At 46.0% G+C, this 19,453-nt stretch overlaps 1 protein-coding gene across 2 annotated transcripts in view; it reads left to right on the top strand.

Annotated features, from left to right (window-relative positions):
• Nucleotides 1-16,457, top strand: part of cpne4a (copine IVa) — a 51,910-nt gene extending 35,453 nt beyond the window's left edge. For both annotated transcript variants that reach the window (XM_066643254.1, XM_066643260.1), the window contains exons 8-16: nucleotides 1,433-1,531; nucleotides 6,858-6,944; nucleotides 8,588-8,647; nucleotides 9,514-9,647; nucleotides 9,917-9,971; nucleotides 10,127-10,178; nucleotides 14,587-14,720; nucleotides 15,017-15,253; nucleotides 16,238-16,457. In XM_066643254.1, coding sequence (XP_066499351.1) covers nucleotides 1,433-1,531; nucleotides 6,858-6,944; nucleotides 8,588-8,647; nucleotides 9,514-9,647; nucleotides 9,917-9,971; nucleotides 10,127-10,178; nucleotides 14,587-14,720; nucleotides 15,017-15,253; nucleotides 16,238-16,369 — 990 coding nt within the window. In that variant the 3' untranslated portion in view covers nucleotides 16,370-16,457. The remainder of the gene's footprint in view (nucleotides 1-1,432; nucleotides 1,532-6,857; nucleotides 6,945-8,587; nucleotides 8,648-9,513; nucleotides 9,648-9,916; nucleotides 9,972-10,126; nucleotides 10,179-14,586; nucleotides 14,721-15,016; nucleotides 15,254-16,237) is intronic.
• Nucleotides 16,458-19,453: the final 2,996 nt, after the last annotated feature.

The following is a 19,453-nucleotide window of genomic DNA, read 5'->3' as shown; positions in this document are numbered from 1 at the left end:
GAGATATACAGGGTCTTCACGCTGAGGGTCTGGTTCCGTTATCACTAGCAGAGTGAAAGAATGAGAGGAGAGAGGGATTTTCCGTGAACGGCTTTGTTTATCTGTAGCTTGAGTGTCTGTAAATAACTGGACGAGGATGACAGGGTGTGAATGAATGAATGAATGAATGAATGTTAGCCCTGTGAACACACACACAACTGATTACATTCCCAATAGAAAACACTGAGTAAACACGGCTCTCTCCTTCAGACTCTGTCTCTCTAGCGCCCCAAACACACACACACACACACACACACACACACACACACACCCATTTAAAGGCTGCAAGGAAGAAAAAGTGGTCTTTATTATTCATGTCCTCTTTAAAAGAGAGGGAATATGGGGCAGACTCAGAGGAGGAGTAGGTCAGTGAAAGAATGAATGAGTGCAGACACTTAACTCTCCCATTCCAGTCATTTCTCTCTCTCTGTCTCTCTCTCCCTCTCTCTCTCCGTCTCTCTCTGTCTCTCTCTCCATCTCTCTCTCTCTCCCTCTCTCCGTCTCTCTCTCTCTGTCTCTCTCTCCATCTCTCTCTCTCTCTCTCTCCCTCTCTGTCTCTCTCTCCCTCTCTCTCTCCGTCTCTCTCTGTCTCTCTCTCCATCTCTCTCTCTCCCTCTCTCCGTCTCTCTCTCTCTGTCTCTCTCTCTCCATCTCTCTCTCTCTCTCTCTCCCTCTCTGTCTCTCTCTCCCTCTCTCTCTCTCTCTCGCTCTCTGTCTCTCTCTCCATCTCTCTCTCTCTCTCTCTCTCTCTCTCTCCATCTCTCTCTCTCTCTCTCTCTCTGTCTCTCTCTCCATCTCTCTCTCTCCCTCTCTCCGTCTCTCTCTCTCTGTCTCTCTCTCTCCATCTCTCTCTCTCTCTCTCTCCCTCTCTGTCTCTCTCTCCCTCTCTCTCTCTCTCTCGCTCTCTGTCTCTCTCTCCATCTCTCTCTCTCTCTCTCTCTCTCTGTCTCTCTCTCCATCTCTCTCTCTCTCTCTCTCTCTGTCTCTCTCTCCATCTCTCTCTCTCTCCATCTCTCTCTCGCTCTGATTTTAATGAAGAAGAATATGGTTTGTTTTTATATATTTTTTAAATGTAACTTGTGATTTCCTTTTCTGTGCTTTTTTCTTTTTTTCCCGTGTTTTCATGGAAGCCGTGAGAAGAACGCGGCGCTAAATCACAGCTCTGAGAACACGGCTCTTTTTAAAACATTAAAAGAAAGTAAGAAGCGGCAGAAATCTCCTGCGTCTCTCACACAGTTCAGCGGAGGATTACATCACCCTCCTTTTATTATTTATTTATTTTATTCTTCTTTGTTTTTTCTGGAATTATTTTTATGTTCATTGTGTTCATATAAAAAAAACGATATTTTGGTTTAGCTCTGTTCATTTGGTTCTGTTCTGGTTCTGTTCACAGTGCACAGTGTGGGACTGGGACTCGAACGGAAAGCATGATTTTATCGGCGAGTTTGACGCCACTTTCAAAGAGATGCGAGGAGCGATCGACGGCCGACAGGTGAGAGACTCCCTCAAAGATTATTTACAAACTCTGAGAATTAAAGGCAGTGTTAGTGTGGTGGAGCCATTAAAGGTGTTTGCCGTGATGAGTGGACCATTAGAATGTTACACAGATGGTCGGATAGTGACCCACGCCAAAACTGACTAAACTGTACAAAGAAAGACAAAGACACAGTTCCACAAACAAAAAGGCAGTGGGTACTGGTTTACCAGTACAGTGGAACCTCTACCTACAAATTTGATCCGTTCCGTGACCCGGTTCGTAAGTGGAAAAGTTCGTTTCTCGAGTCAATTTTCCTCATTTAAAATAATGGAAAAGCAATTAATGTGTTCCAGCCCCCACCCCAAAAGTCACCCTTTTTGCACTGATCTATGTTTACAACACTCTCAAATTAGTAAAAAATACATGTAGCGTTACTAAAAATAAGAGAAATACAGTGGAAACAGTAATAAAAAAGAAATAATAAAGTTGTAAGTGGTTACACAGCGCTACCTTGGAGACGTGATGACTGGCTGGAGGAGTAACACAGGCACTGGCTGTATGACGGGAGGTGGGGGGGGTGGAATAACGGAGAGTAGGCGGTGAATGTGGGGAGACGAAGCTTAGATACGGCTTAACTTAGCACGAATTTCTATGTCTGCTATTTATGCTAATGCTAAATTGCTAAAGCTACAATGTGCTAATCTTTAAAGCTCACTCAAGTCTGGGGGCGCTGGGAGACTCGCCTATTGGGGTCAGTGGCCATTTCCAGCCGCTGGCTCGGAGGAGGCTCGGGTTCGTTTCTAGAGTCACGGTTCGTTGGTGGAGGCAAAAAATATTCAAATGTCCGGTTCGTATCTTGGAAAGTTCGTTAGTAGAGGTTCCACTGTATATACAACACCTACACGAGCAATCAACACTAAAGGGATAGGCAAAGATCAAAAATGAACAAGCAGCAGGGTCAAACACGAGCACAGCAAAACCAGGTGAACTGAGGAAACCTTCCTCCCGAGTGTGAAGTTGACAACAATTATATAGTGGGAGGGTGGAGCCAAACCATGGACACGGATTCCGGCATGGAGCAGGCAGGAACACAGGACTGAATCTAAGAAAAAACATGGACAAGATAGAGACAACATACAGGAACATCCACGCCCATAACAAGAAGCACTCCAAAATCACCACATGCCTGTTCCTTTAAATGATAATGAGCCGCTCGCTGTTCGCCCCGACCCTGAGTGCACAGCAGTGAGGAGCGAGGAGCACTGGTTTTTACTCAGTGCTCTTATTTCTCCGCGCTCGTTGTGTCTGTTTTGCTGCATTTAACCTCGTCTTTGTGCTCTCACCTAAATGCGGGTCCAGGGCTGTGATTGGACAGACTCAGACGAGGGGGTGGGGCCATCCACTTGACGTCAGAACCGGAGTTTTAACCCGATGCTCTGGTTTTAATTCATATTTAATATCATTAGCTGTTCATATTTTTTACTATTTATTTTTACATTTTAAATTAACTTATAATTTAATTAATGTTATTTAACAGGTGTTTTTAAGTTCTTTATTAATTTAATTTACATTGATTTGATTTATGCTGAGGGTGATTTATTCAGAGTTAGCCGGCAGTGGTCTGTGTCATTGACTGCAGCTTTAACAAACCCCACTGAACCGAGGCCCGTTCTCTGCGGTCACAGCGCTTCAGAGGAAACGTGGAATGCGAATGCGGTCGGGAAGATCAGGAAGCAAATCTATTCCTCTTGATCCGTCGCTTCTCCCAGGAATCTGCGGCAGGGTTTGAATCAGAAACAGAGGGAATAAATGCACTGGTGTCAAAGGAAATGAACAGAAATGAAAATGAGAGATTCTATAAACAACTCCTTCAGATCTCGCTCTCTTCTCCTCCTCCTCCTCTCTCTTTCTAACTCAATAAATGAACAGATTCTGGATGTTAATCACACACTCGCGTGGGTTTATTATGAAACCCGCGGGGCTCTCTCTCCCTCGTCTTGCTCCTGTATTTTATTTCAGTGCTGATCACCGTCCTTGGATCGAAGGCTGAATTCTACACTGAAACAGCCCTGAGCTCCGTTACTCAGCAGTGTCTCTGTGTAGTTTAAAATTATTATGTAAAATTAGCACTAAAACGTCTGAAAAACACCGTGCGGCCTTCGGTCATCTACAGCACTTTGTTTAAAATAATTTATATTTACAACAATTCTAGGTAAGAGCTCCCCCTACAGTTGCAGAGTGTAAATCACTTTTGCAGCACTGTAGAGTCGACAGCTCTTGCTGCTTCTGTCCCATCCTCAGTCTTGCCATGTACACTTCCAGCTGAGAGAGACAGCGGAACACTGTGGTACTTTACCTGGAGTGATACACTACATCTGCGATGTATTTTGATATAGTGCACTATATAAGGAGTGACCTGTCCACTGTGAATTCTACCACCACCACAACACAGTAACCCACTAATAGTGTGTGCAACGTATGGTTCATTCATTTTCTGTAACTCTTATCGGGTTAAGGGTCACGGTGGGTCCGGAGCCTACCTGGAATCAAGGCAGGAACACACCCTGGAGGGGGCGCCAGTCCTTCACAGGGCAACACACTCACACCTAGGGACAATTTTCAATCGCTAATCTACCTACCAACGTGTGTTTTTGGAGCGTGGGATGAAACCTGAGCACCCGGAGGAAACCCACGCAGACACAGAGAGAACACACCACACTCCTCACAGACAGTCACCCGGAGGAAACCCACGCAGACACAGAGAGAACACACCACACTCCTCACAGACAGTCATCCGGAGGAAACCCACGCAGACACAGGGAGAACACGCCACACTCCTCACAGACAGTCACCCGGAGGAAACCCACGCAAACACAGGGAGAACACACCACACTCCTCACAGACAGTCACCCGGAGGAAACCCACGCAGACACAGGGAGAACACACCACATTCCTCACAGACAGTCACCCGGAGGAAACCCACGCAGACACAGGGAGAACACACCACACTCCTCACAGACCATCACCCGGAGGAAACCCACGCTGACACAGGGAGAACACACCACACTCCTCACAGACAGTCACCCGGAGGAAACCCACGCAGACACAGGGAGAACACACCACACTCCTCACAGACAGTCACCCTGAGGAAACCCACACGGACACAGGGAGAACACACCACACTCCTCACAGACAGTCACCCGGAGGAAACCCACGCAGACACAGGGAGAACACACCACACTCCTCACAGTCACCCTGAGGAAACCCACACGGACACAGGGAGAACACACCACACTCCTCACAGACAGTCACCCGGAGGAAACCCACGCAGACACAGGGAGAACCACCACACTCCTCACAGACAGTCACCCTGAGGAAACCCACACGGACACAGGGAGAACACAGCACACTCCTCACAGACAGTCACCCGGAGGAAACCCACGCAGACACAGGGAGAACACACCACACTCCTCACAGACCGTCACCCGGAGGAAACCCATGCAGACACAGGGAGAACACACCACACTCCTCACAGACAGTCACCCGGAGGAAACCCACGCAGACACAGGGAGAACACACCACACTCCTCACAGACAGTCACCCGGAGGAAACCCACGCAGACACAGAGAGAACACACCACACTCCTCACAGACAGTCACCTGGAGTGGGACTCAAACCCACAACCTCCAGGTCCCTAGAGCTGTGACAGAGACACCACCGTGCCGCCCTGTAGTGTATAATTGTAAATCAAAATTCAGACATTCTCCTGCTTTTTGTGAACTGTTGCGTCATATTAAAAATCTGTTCTAATTTTATTCAGCAAAAAATCACCTAAAAATGAAGTATTAATACGCAACGTTCACAACAACCCACTCTGAAACCTCCATCTTTAAAATCGTCTGAACCAAAACACTCACGTACTATTGGATACAAAATCATTAACTCATAACGAATGCAGCGCCCAATAAATTCTCCACTCGCCGTTTACACGCTACGTCATTTTCAGGTTATTATTTTGTTGATTAAAATGACAATTGTGGTTTTTAATGAGACATAACTGTCATCATAAAATGACAAAAGAGCTGGAGAGTGTTTCAGTTTTGAATTAAAATTATACGCTACACAAAAACATTAAATCTATTTGTACACCTAATGCTACACTAATTAGTGCGTTGGGTGTGAACTCAGACACACCCAGAGTCTGTTTTGAAGGAGTGGACGAATGTTTTTTTTTAAGGTGGTAATGGCTCATTATCCGCGGAGCTGTCACTAACGGTGGCGGTAATTGCCGAGCAACAGAAGGTCTGGCGGTGGTATCTGGATTTGGCAGACGTTAGCGCTGCGGTTCACTAATTATTTTAAACCTCCTCATCACGACGCATTGTCAGGTCCTCATTGTGCTTCCCTCGCTCTTATTCTCTCCTTTGTGTGTGAGGACACCGCCTGTTGTGGAAGAAAACGGAGTGTCGTTTTGACATTGTTAAGGGGCGAACTCTTAGAGCAAAACCATCTCAAACATCTCTGTTAAAATTAACCGAATAAACCCAGTTCTTATTTTTCCATCATAAACAGCAGCTATACTGAAGAACAGACCAATAGAAATGCTGCAGAGTGGACCACTGGGACCCTGTTCACACCTGGAATACACACAGCAACACAGGTGTAAACACAGCTAGGATCCTCTCAGAGCTGTGGAGGATTTGACTCCTGCGGAAAACCCAAACGTCATTAAAAATAACCTTCTTAAATCTTGAAAATGACTGACTGCACCTTTTAATGTTGGCTCATGTCTGTGGTCCTGAAAGGATTCTGTATTTATTATTGTGCGAATCTGGAGCCCACCAACCCACACACTGTGAAACAAGAACCCCCACCCCACCCCCCGTCAGTTTTCTGTGCGCTGCCTAAGTCATAAAACCGGGGATAAAACGAGTCGTTCTGATTCTGCTCCACTTCTGACATCAAGTGCAGAGGCTTTAGAATGGCCCCGCCCCCTCGTCTGAGTCTGTCCAATCACAGTGCAGGACCCACGTTTATGTGAGAGTGCAAAGGTCTGGTTAAATGCGGAGAAATAAGAGCACTGAGTGAAAACGGAGAAGAAAGAGAACAGAGTGAAAACGGCTAAAAACCAGAGCTTCTGCTCCTCGCTCCTCACTGCTGTGCGCTCGGGGTCGGGGTGAACAGCGAGCGGCTCATTATCATTTAAAGGAACAGGCGCTGTTTACACAGGGGGAGAACATTGCTGTGGGGCTTGTGGGGTTTTGAACAAGACGTCACAGACGTTTTATTAAGAACCAGAACTGTGTTCTCTCACTCTGTGTGTGTGTGTGTGTGTGTTCAGGTGCAGTGGGAATGCATCAACCCGAAATATAAGGTCAAGAAGAAGAACTACAGGAACTCTGGGATTGTGATTCTGAATCATTGTAAGGTAAATCTCCAGTCTCTCTCCGCTCCGTCTCTCCTCCAGGATTCGGGATTCTTATTGGAAATCCTGGAAATGTGGCAGAGATCCAAAAGGAGAAACACTTCTCTTAATCAGAGCCAAGAATCCCCTGCGTTTATTTCACCGCTCCAGCTTTCGTTTGAGTCCAGATGGTGATACGCCAGCGTCAGACTCTCTGCGGTTTGTCTTTGGTCTGTTCCAGCTCTCGGTGCAAAGACTACAATCCTGGGAAGGCTGTGCACTAGATTATTGAACATTTCTGTGAACATTAGATGGCATTCTGCCACATAAACATCAGCGAGGACGGGAGCTGGTGTTGGACGATTAGTTGTGGATCACAAACTCCACTCCGTCTCATCCCAAAGATATTTAATAAAGCTTCATTCACTCCGGAGAAGCACAGGTTACATTTATTTGCATTCATATTCATTCATTCATTATCTGTAACCCTTATCCAGTTCAGGGTCGCGGCGGGTCCAGAGCCTACCTGGAATCATTGGGCGCAAAGCAGGAATACACCCTGGAGGGGGCACCAGTCCTTCACAGGGCAACACAGACACACACACATTCACTCACACCTACGGACACATTTGAGTCGCCAATCCACATACCAACGTGTGTTTTTGGACTGTGGGAGGAAACCGGAGCACCCGGAGGAAACCCACACAGACACAGGGAGAGCACACCACAATCCTCACAGACAGTCACCCGGAGGAAACCCACGCAGACACAGGGAGAACACACCACAATCCTCACAGTCACCCAGAGGAAACCCACGCAGACACAGAGAGAACACACCACACTCCTCACAGACAGTCACCCGGAGGAAACCCACACAGACACAGAGAGAACACACCGCACTCCTCACAGACAGTCACCCGGAGGTCCCTGGAGCTGTGTGACTGTGACACCTACCTGCTGCACCACCGTGCCGCCCCCAATTATTTGCATTACATTACTAATTTCTCCTATTTAATTTATTCTCAGGTTTACGGCTGCTGTTCATTAGGCCAAAGCGGAAACTTTTAGTGTTCTTTGTCACTCAGGCGCTAGAAATGACTCGAGTAAATATTCCCCTGAAGTTTATCAACTCTTGGAAGTTCTGAATCTGCTAGCACTGCATTTCCCAAGAACTGATTACCAGCTTAGAGTCGCTCCCTCACTCAGGGTGCAGGGAAACTCCAGACTCCAGTATAATCTCTCTCTTAATCTTCTTTTAATTGTAACTATCCGTGTAAAGTCTCTCTGAGGCGGCGGACCTCCGGAATGGTTTTATTTTTTTATGTTTCTATTGGTTTTGAGTCATTTTTAATCATCTTTTTCTTTCATTGTTGGTTTAATGAATTGCTTTTTACTGGTCTTTTTGTCTCTTTAAAGCACTGCTGTTGTATAAATGATGCTCTCTACATAAACTTGCCTAGAGATGATGGGGTGGCTTCACACCCCTCTAGTTCACACTTGGGCATTGGGCTTGGTGACTTTGGGCATGTAGCTGCCTCCCATTTTCATTCACACACCTCTTAGAATGGGTGTAAACCTGTGAGCGTAGTGTGTGTGATTTCTACTCTGCATTTATCACTATGACCCTCTAAAGCATAACTTACCCCCATCTCTCCCTCTGTCCACAGATTATAAAGATGCACTCCTTCCTGGACTATATTATGGGTGGTTGCCAGATCCAGTTCACTGTGAGTAAACAGTAAAACTCTTTCACAGCGTTCACACACTCTGTACTTAGTATTCCTCCTGGCTACAGCCAAATAATAATTAAAAAAAGGAATAAATACACACACACACATGCTGTGAGACTCCTGTGAAAACCCAGCGAGTGAACTCCACACGCAGAGGATCCTGTACAAAGTGCGCATCTGACACTAATGGGTCGTGGAGAGGAGCCGAGGGTGAGGTCGGGGCTGTTTTGCATGAGCATCTCTGAGTGTTTATTCCTCTTCCTTTGCGTCTGCTTTGATTAAATCACCTGAGGAACATTAAAAAGCCATTATTTTCACGCGGCAAGTTTTACACTTGCGTTTCTGTTTAATTATCTCTCATTATCCGCAGCTGAACAAACACACACGCTGTTTATACACCGCCTCTCGCGCCGTTCCTCTTGTTTAATTGTGTTGTGTTTATTGGTTTAGCTTTTAGTGCTAATCTAATTATTGTTTTACTGCCGTGCTAGTGCTCAGAGAAGATGTTAATACTGTATTTATGCTTCATTGTGGAAGTCACCACGCATTCCCCAGGAATGTGGATGCTGGATGTAACAGAAGTTTGGCTGTCAGGATGGTTAATAATTTTAATTTTATTTTGAGCAAACACCAGCAACGTTCTTCCCGGATTTTATCCTCCTAGTGCCCTAGTAAATACTCTGGGTGAAGTCAGAGAGAGCCCCTGTGTGCACAGAGCCACTAATGTCCCGGAGTTCTCCTCTGGTTACACACCTGAGGAACGTCCCCCTCTAGTGGGGGGATAAAGCAGCGTTTAAAGGTCAGAGTCTGAGACGGTGAGGGTCAGAAGTGAAAGGTTGGGTTATTTACTGTGTGTTTTTCAGGTAGCGATTGATTTCACAGCGTCAAACGGCGACCCGCGGAACAGCTGCTCTCTCCACTACATCCATCCGTACCAGCCCAACGAGTATCTCAAAGCCCTCGTTGCTGTCGGAGAAATCTGCCAGGATTACGACAGGTCAGCAGCCAATAGGAACACAGTTCCATATTACTCACTGTCAGTCAGCTAATGAGAAAGCAGGTCCACACTATGCATTGTCAGTCAGCCAATCAGAACACAGCTCCTTACTTAGTGACTTAAGTATAATATACAAACTGCAGGCCTTTTAGGAACATTCCACTGAATAAACAATGAATTGAATCAATGAAGAGCAGATGATATGGGAAATCTAATACACACACACACACACACTGCCCTGCACCAATCTGTCATCTCTTTGTTTTCAGCGATAAGATGTTTCCAGCGTTTGGTTTCGGAGCTCGGATTCCTCCTGAATTCAAGGTAAGTTCTGGAAAAAAAAACATTTTAAGATGCAGATGTCCTCCTGACACTGCTTTAATAACTCAGTTAATAACAGTTTAATAACGGAGTAAAAAAGATGAATGTAATCCATCTCATTGATTATTTTCTCAAATGAATGTGCTTTTTTGTCCCAGGTTTCGCACGACTTTGCAATAAACTTTAACGAGGATAATCCCGAATGTGCAGGTAAGACTCTTACACACACACACAAGTTGAAGAGCTGAAGAGTATTCTTCTGTTTCTGGATCATTCCGCTCTGAAATAGGAGCCCTGAGTAAAAACGGAGAAGAAAGAGAACAGAGTGAAAACGGCTAAAAACCAGAGCTTCTGCTCCTCGCTCCTCACTGCTGTGCGCTCGGGGTCGGGGTGAACAGCGAGCGGCTCATTATCATTTAAAGGAACAGGTGCTGAAAGCGGGCGTTCTGAACAGGGGCTGTTTACACAGGGGGAGAACACTGCTGTAAGGTTTGGACTGAAGCAGGTCACAGATGTTTCACTGTGGAGAAGAGGGAGAATATGTCCAATGTTTGACAAACACTTGCGGTAAATCATTATCTGTGCAAAACTGTGGGCAGAGATTTTAAAGGCACCACCCCGATCGCCATGGCAACCATAGGGAAAACGTCAGGGATAGTAACTAGGTGCCTTTTTTTTTTTTTTTAACACACTGCTCTGGTGTGGGATAAAATTAATAAAATAAAAAGCTGAAGCAGGTGGTGGAGAACAAGTCGGAGGCGGAGCTGAATCAGAGCGAGGTCACGGCGGAGGTCGGGGTCCTTAAAGTTTAATAGAAGAGTAAAGTGGTGGATCAGGACGGAAGGAAAGGTGGAGGAGAGGACAGAGAGTGAGAGAAGACTACAGTCTGTCTTCTGTAATGAGCCCCCGAGAGAGAGAGAGGTGGAGTTGCAGAGGGGGTCACTGAGAATGAATGATGAAATATCGCTCTCATTTTCCATCAGTGAAACACACTGTGGCGTGTGGTCAGGGCGGTCACTCAGCTGCAGATGGACAGCAGCTCCCCAGACCCCAAGCAGCAGGTGCTGAAGTTATCCAGGATGTATTCTGTAGGTCATTAAACCTGGGTCCGGTTAAAACTGACACAGAGTTTGTTGCTAGTGAGGGTTTTGCAGTCTGGATTGAGTTGCAGTTTAGGACAGGACTTCAGAACTCCAGTAGATCGTGCTGTGTCTGATCCACATCACCACCACGTCACTACAGTGAAGACAGTATCACACTTCTTCGGTGGGGCATTGTTAATTTTATTAATGAAACATATGAATGATGTTTTTGGACTGTGGGAGGAAACCGGAGCACCCGGAGGAAACCCACGCAGACACAGAGAGAACACAACACTCCTCACGGACAGTCACCCAGAGGAAACCCACGCAGACACCGGGAGAACACACCACACTCCTTACAGACAGTCACCTGGAGGAAACCCACGCAGACACAGAGAGAACACAACACTCCTTACGGACAGTCACCCAGAGGAAACCCACGCAGACACAGGAAGAACACACCACACTCCTTACAGTCACCCGGAGGAAACCCACACAGACACAGGGAGAACACACCACACTCCTCACAGACAGTCACCTGGAGAAAACCCACGCAGACACAGAGAGAACACAACACTCCTTACGGACAGTCACCCAGAGGAAACCCACGCAGACACAGGAAGAACACACCACACTCCTCTCAGACAGTCACCCGGAGGAAACCCACACAGACACAGAGAGAACACACCACACTCCTCACAGACAGTCACCCGGAGGAAACCCACGGAGACACAGAGAGAACACACCACACTCCTCACAGACAGTCACCCGGAGGAAACCCACGCAGACACAGAGAGAACACACCACACTCCTCACAGACAGTCACCCGGAGGAAACCCACGCAGAAACAGAGAGAACACAACACACTCCTCACAGACAGTCACCCGGAGGAAACCCACACAGACACAGGGAGAACACAACACACTCCTCACAGACAGTCACCCGGAGGAAACCCACACAGACACAGGGAGAACACAACACACTCCTCACAGATAGTCACCCGGAGCGGGAATCAAACCCATAACTTCTAGGTCCCTGGAGCTGTGTGACTGCTACACCTACCTGCTGCACCACCGTGCCGGCCCCCTTTAATGCACTTAAACGACTAAAATTAACAATAAAAATAGACAAAAAGGGGATGAGAACAGCATAAACAGGGGTTAACAAGTTTGCAGAGCTAAAAATAGGCCACATGTTGTAACTGTAGAACTACGAGGTGCTCCTGTGTGAGAGTTTAAGGAAGGGTGTGGTTTTAATGTTTTGGCTGATGTGAGGTGTGGGTGTAAACCCCGATTGATCGAGAGCCTCACTGTCCTCCGACTCGCTGTCGCTCGATGTCTCTGCTCTATTTCTGAGGCTGGCCTCCATGTGGACGCACCGCTGTGGCGCCGAGTCTCGCTCCAGTTCTCTCAGCGTCTCCTCCGTCTCGCTCCCTCTGCCAGCTCTGACTCATGGCCTCGAGCCCGAACCCAAAACCCGGCCCGGCGCCAGGCGCTCGTCTGTGAGCCTTCAGAACCCACGCCTGACGAAATAACACCAGAACACCGTTATGTTCCACAGTTTAATCTCAGCGCTCGGAGCCGGCTGCTGCGCCAAAAACACCTCTGTTATTTTCCTGTGATGAAACCTGCAGACATCGCTTTTTCAGCACCTGCAGCGCAGGCTCCAACCGGGGTCTTTAATATTTGTAAAAATAAGAAGATATACTGCAAAAAAAGTTTCCCTTTTCATTTACACTTCTTTCTACATCACATTTCTTTTTCTTGTTCTTTGTGTTTAATTTTTGACCCTGTTTTGACCCCAGGGGCGGGGCAACAGGAGAGAGGTGTGTCCTGTTCATTTCACAAGTTCACTCTATGTACCTCACTCACTCAAGTTGCCCCGCCCCCCTCCTGTTGCCCCACCCTGGGGGGGAAAAAAGCAGTGTGAAAAGGACGAATGTTTGCAGTATTTTATTATTTTTACATCTGTTACAGACCCCCGTTTGATTCCAGGCGATTCCGTCTGCCCAAAGTTACACAGTGCAGTTTCTGCTGTGCTGAGACACTATTCAGCTCAGTGGAGCATCAGAATGATTATGAAGTTGTAAACGTAAGGTATAAACACTACCTTTTTAAATATAACCACCTATGAAAGTTTAGCTCCGCCCACTCATGCTGAAGTGATAAGGAGTGATTTAGTGGGATGTTCTGGGGATGGCGTGGAGATGAATCGTTAACAGCCTCGCGTCGTAATTATCGACTGCTTCTCGCAGACGTTCTCGGGAGAGGCCTCTGGAGAGCGGCTCTATTTACGTTAAGGAAAAGAGCCCCATTAACAGCTCCTCCGTCTGCGTCTCGGAGATGTTTTGCCGCTCTCTCGCTGCGTGAACGACGGCGGTTTTCCAGCAGTTTCAGAACCGGGCCGTGGGCGAGTGGGTCTCAGAGAGAGAGAGAGAGAGAGAGTTCTGAGGCGGCTGGGCTCTCTGAGCTGTAATTAGCTGCTAATTCGAGTGGTGGTGTCTCAGGCACTAACTGAATGAGCGAAGGGCCTGCAGTGTGTGTGTGTGTGTGTGTAAAAGACTGTGCTCAGTGACCTCCAGTACTTTTTGAGGGGGTGGGAGGGGCAGGGGGACGGCAGGGAGGAGGTCCTGATGTAATTGGGCTATTTATGGACTGTGTTCTGCTTATTTTTCAGCATAAGCACAAACTTGAGAAGGTGATCTTTTGAAACAGATCTTCACACCATCTCTCTCTTTTACACACACACACACACACCTTATTGATCATTTACCCCTCTCTCTGGTCATCGATTAACCCCTAAACTCTGCTCAGTTACTGATGTAGATGGTATTTCCTCAGATAAAAGGGCCCTGACGACAGGAAAGTGTCGCTGCTTTAACTCCAAGCCTCCTTCAGTTGATATGCGTGGATGTATGAATATATTATTAATACAATTTGCTCCGCCTTTATCCCCACCCCCCTCTGATTTACAGCTGGAAACCCACAGGAAGTGAAGGAGTCCCCTCTCTCCTCTGTTCTCCTCTTCTGTGTGTGTGTGTGTGTGTGTGGAGTTCCACTGACCATAGCTTACTCTCTGAGGACTGAAGGAGGTTAAAGAGCTCATACATTTGTTCTTGTTCTGCACTCCTTTAAACGGAGGATGGATCGTGTGTGTGTGTGTCTCTAGACTCATCTCTTTGATTGTGTTTAGTGAAGAGGCCACTGGGGCAATTACAGCACTGACCTCCCCCTCTCATCTTAATTCCTCCACAGCACAGCGGAGCATGCCGGAGCCTCAGAGACACTAGTGTGTGTGTGTGTGAGAGAGCCCTAGGGTGCTGTGTGTTAATTAACTGAGACACTGTGGCGTCGGGCGGTGGAGACTGACCCACGGAGTCGTCCACTGAGGCAGTAAATAGCTTTAGAGCCGCCCCACCCCCACTCCTCCTGAATTACTGACCCCACACTCTTAACTCTTAAAGGGAGTGGAAGAAGGCTGTTAGTGAGGTGAATGGAACCAGACGTCCTGCTCTAACGGTCCTGCTGTGTTTTCAGGAATCCAGGGCGTGGTGCAGGCGTATCAGAACTGTCTCCCCAAACTCCAGCTCTACGGCCCCACCAACATCGCCCCCATCATCCACAAAGTGGCCAACTCCGCCTCCAAGGAGGTGCACACCCGGGAGGCCATGGTGAGCAGCTCCTACTCTCCGCCACTCACTCCCTTCATTTGTTTTGAAGTGTCTTTACCACAGAGGAAACTAGATCTAATGGGAATCAGAATTGTTTTAACAAACCAAATGGTAAATGTGTGTAACGGAACAGGATTAGTGCACTGTAGCGCCCCCTGGAGACAGCTTCAAACAAAATTTCTAGTACATAACACTAATGTTATTAAAAGTGTAGCAGGCGTAGCCCTCCGTTTATTTACTGCTGTGATTAAAGACTGTTCTGACGGAGACGATACGTACCGTCTCTCTCTCTGCAGCAGTACTTCATCCTCCTGATCCTGACGGACGGGGTGATCACGGACATGGCGGACACTCGTGAGGCGATCGTCCAAGCCTCTCACCTGCCCATGTCCATCATTATCGTGGGTGTTGGGAACGCAGACTTCACCGACATGCAGACACTGGACGGGGACGATGGGATCCTGCGCTCTCCCCGGGGAGAACCTGTCCTGAGGGACATCGTCCAGTTTGTCCCCTTCAGGAACTTCAAACACGTGAGTCTCAGTGGAGCTACAACACACCCACACACTTCCAACTCACTGAAGGGCTGCGGCGTGGCGCTCTGATGACACGGTCAACACCAGAGGGTTGCCCTCTGGCCCAGTCTCTGCTCACAGTGCTAGCACCTGTCGACTGATGTGACAGATCTGGGCAGTGTGCGTTCCCCTCCGGTACGGTGCCAGTTTGTAAAGAAGCAGTGGGTCGTCCTTGAGTCTCAGGGGGAGCATGTGTGAGCAGACACAAGACATATTAAGAAGACTTCACTTATAAAGTTTAAAATCTTTTATTAATGGTCGTGAACACCTTAAAAGTAATTAATAATCAGGTATAACACAGAAAGGAACCTGCCAAATAGTGAACCCACAATGTACTGTTCAAGTATTTGGCGAGATGAGGTTTACCCTGTCAGCTTCCGCACGTGTTAATTATTTTAACCATTTAACCACCAGCAGGATGTTAATGTGCTCTACTTAATTCACCTTCTGAGGTCTGAGCATCTGCATAAACTAGGCTTTTTTTTTAAAGGTGTTTACAACCCAATTAACCCTTTAACAGACAGAATTTCAAACATTTTTAAAGTGGTGCACTGTAAATTATTTCCAAACTCACTGAAGTCTCTGTGTCTGTGAGTGAATGTGTTGCCCTGTGAAGGACTGGCGCCCCCGCCAGGCTCCGGACCCACCGCGACCCTGAACTGGATAAGGGTTACAGACAATGAATGTTCTCATGCTCCAACACTGAAATCCCCATCTGTAAATCATCTAAACCCAAACTCACACATACCTCTGGATACAATCTCACCCCCAGAACAAATCCACCAGTCTTCTGCAGCGCTTTTTTTAATAATACACAAAATTTGTTGTATGTAGAAAAAAAAACAGTTATGCACTTAATATTTCCAAAAATACGTGTCTTAGCTGTAACTCTTCACCTTCACATTAATCCAGCACATTAACCCTTTGTTCTCCACCCCTCAGGCATCTCCTGCAGCGCTGGCCAAAAGCGTCTTGGCCGAGGTCCCGAACCAAGTGGTGGATTACTACAACAGCAAAGGGATCAAGCCCAAAGTTCCCTCAGAGTTCGAGGCCCCGAGGACGCTTGGCCCCTGAGCCGCTGCCCGATCCGTACAAAGCACGTTTCCGTCCTGTCCACCTTAACAAGTGACCTCTGTTCCGTTCGTTTGCATGTGAGGTTCCGGGGGGGGGGGGGGGGGGGGGGGTCTTGTGTGTGTAGTCGGCGCAGAAAAACGGACACGCGGACGTCTGCAGACAAATCCGCCGAGCATGTTCCGGCCGGGAGTCGCTGGGGAAGTGAAATTATGGGCTGGAATACCGTAGTTACCTTTCTGTTCCTGTTTTTATATAAAAATCTATTTAAAGGTTTATGGAGATTTTGCTAAATTTCTTAATATTCTTACTTTGTAAAGTATTTTGGATCCTTGGAATGAATAGCTTCACGTCTTAGCTACTGAACATCTGCAGAGAGAGAGGATTATAAACTGTGAATACTTCCAATGAGTCCTGTGTTTAAGGCTTTAGAACGGCTTTTATAAATACGTTATTAAACAAAATGGCTGCCGATGAAAACGCACACGAACGAACAATTAAAAAAAAAAAAACAGTGTATGACTTTTAAATGTTTATAAGACCACTGCAGCCCCCAGATCCTGCTACAGTGTGAAATCAGACACTACGAAGTCTGTAGGAAGTTATTAGAGTTACAACCCTCTCCCATTGCTTTTGAGAGGCCTTGAATGTGCTGTAAAACCCCTAATAAATGCGCACAAAAAAAAACCCTCGAACACAGGAGTCACAGGGTGTGTCCTGGAAGCTTCTTTTTGCAGATGAAGCAGATGCATGCCTGTATTTTGCATGTTAATAATAAATGAAACTCTGCTTTTTCCGCTGTTTTCTGAGTCAGGGATTCGTAAAGTAGACTGTGTACCGAGGGAATTCCTCCCTCTCGTTTCCTCTAATAAATATGGCACAAGCACAAGAGCAACACTTTAGAATACGCAGGATTTTTCCTGGTAGTTCATTGTTATTGTTTGACAATAAAAGCAGTTTGTGTTATTAAGGATTCTGCTGGGGGTTTTTTTTTGTGGGGGTGGGCAATACGTTACAACACAAGCACTTGGAGTGTACATCTAATTACTGCCATCAAACAATTTTAGAGAATGTTTCTTTTGAGAATATTACATTTCTTAATTAAACAGCACTTATGTTCATTTTGCTGTGAAATAAGGGGGTGGAAGTGCTCTAAATATTGACCACACCTACAGTAAACACCTTAAAAATAATTAATAATCATTTCCAAAATCTATTTTTGTCTAAAAGTCTTACTGGAAACGCCACGGTGTATTTAGTTATTTCCCTACGTTAAGGTACATAGTGTTATCATTAATGAATAATAAATATTCGAAAGGGTTAAAGATAATAAAAATAACAGGGTTAACGTCGACTGACGAAGTGAGGTCAGTATCTGACGAGTTCTGAGGTTTAAATGTAGATGGTTCTATCTTTGTGTCAACAGGTTATTAATGACTTTAAGGTGTTATAAACATAATTAACCATTAATAAACAGGTGTAATCTTATACTAAAGTGCTACCAATATCCTCTCCTTTACCATGAATTACTGATATATGTAAAATACATATTTTTTTTAGGGGTGGGACTTTAACGCGTTAATTTCGATTAATTCATTTCAGGGAAAATAACGAAATTTTTACGCATTTTAATTGCACTTTGCACCACGGAAAGTTTCTCAGTGCACGAGTTCCAGGCGTACGAATTATAACGACATACAATGTGATGAACAAGGTGGAGATGACGGAAGAGACTTGCTTATCACAGGAGCACTTCCACCGTTACCACCTCAACGCAGAACACGTTGGGGCTAGCGCACAGGTCAGTAACGTTAACAGTACAGTGATCCCTTGTTTTTCGCGGGAAATGCGTTCCAAGACCACCCACGAATTTCCACGAAGTAGAGGAAAGATATATTTTTATGTATTTAACGAGTATTTGGACGTTTAAAACCCTCCCTGTTACTGTTCACAACCCACCCTTTGTATTAAACAGTCGTTCTCTAATGTTTTTCAGCTGGAACTACATGTGATATCCTACCAGTTTCTTTAATAGAGTCATTCCTAAGCTGTGATTCAGCGTAAGTACATTTCACTCGGATGTGGACGTGAAAAACACATGTACTGTACGTAAGAAATACTTGTAAATGATATATTGTGTCACCCACAGTCCTGGTCTAATACATGGAATAATAAAAAAGCCCCCGCAAAGTAGCGAATCTGTGAAAGATGAACCGCAAACAGTGTCGCCACTCAATACTCGACCACATGTCGGGGTTCACATTCAGAAACAAAACGTCAAAATCCACGTCGGACAAAACTGACCGATTCACTGGGAGTGGACTGGTGGGAAAATAAACAAGATTTAGAATTTAAGCTTATGTTCGTTGATTCATTCATCAACCAAACTTCAATCAATAATTCTCACGCTAAATATTGAAATGTGATTAATTACGATTAAATAATTACAAAGCTTCTAATTAATTCGATTAATCTTTTAAAACAAGTCCCACCCCTAATATTTTTACATTTTACTTATGGCTCAATTAGTTATATTTCTAATAAAGAATTGTCTAATTACATCATTACATTTACACTCCATGTTTATAGGTCCTAGTCTTTTTGGTTCTGATTATCATCAGAGACATGGCACAACTTCACTGTCACTCTACTCAAACGTGATGGGAATTAAAAAAATAAGAATAAATCTGCTCTTTTCACACAATTTCCACTTCTTTAAAAGTGAAATATTCCCAAACAATGTACTTTTGTTATTAAAGTGAGTATGACAGTATGACAATGACAGTAAGTTCTAATGGTTCTAAATGCACTGCTTTGCGCATCGTAACCCACATCAATCTACCTTTAATTATTCTAGCCTTGAGCAGTTTAGCCACACCCATCCAGGCTGAAGTTATAAGGAGTGTTGCAGTCTAGACTGCTTTCCGAATGAGGCACATTACACAGCAGCCGATTAAAACCGATCTCATTTACATATATGTGCCACAGACAGACACGGCTGGTTTATGGTGACGCACCTGAGTGGTCGGCGCTCTCCTCCGGAGCGTTGGGATGTCCAGCGATGGTGGGGAAGGAGGCGGCGGTGGA

The sequence above is a fragment of the Hoplias malabaricus genome, chromosome 1 (assembly GCF_029633855.1).
Source record: "Hoplias malabaricus isolate fHopMal1 chromosome 1, fHopMal1.hap1, whole genome shotgun sequence".
Classification (NCBI taxonomy): domain Eukaryota; kingdom Metazoa; phylum Chordata; class Actinopteri; order Characiformes; family Erythrinidae; genus Hoplias; species Hoplias malabaricus.
Note: the sequence above shows the minus strand (reverse complement) of the source record. Positions and strands in the feature narration are given on the sequence as shown.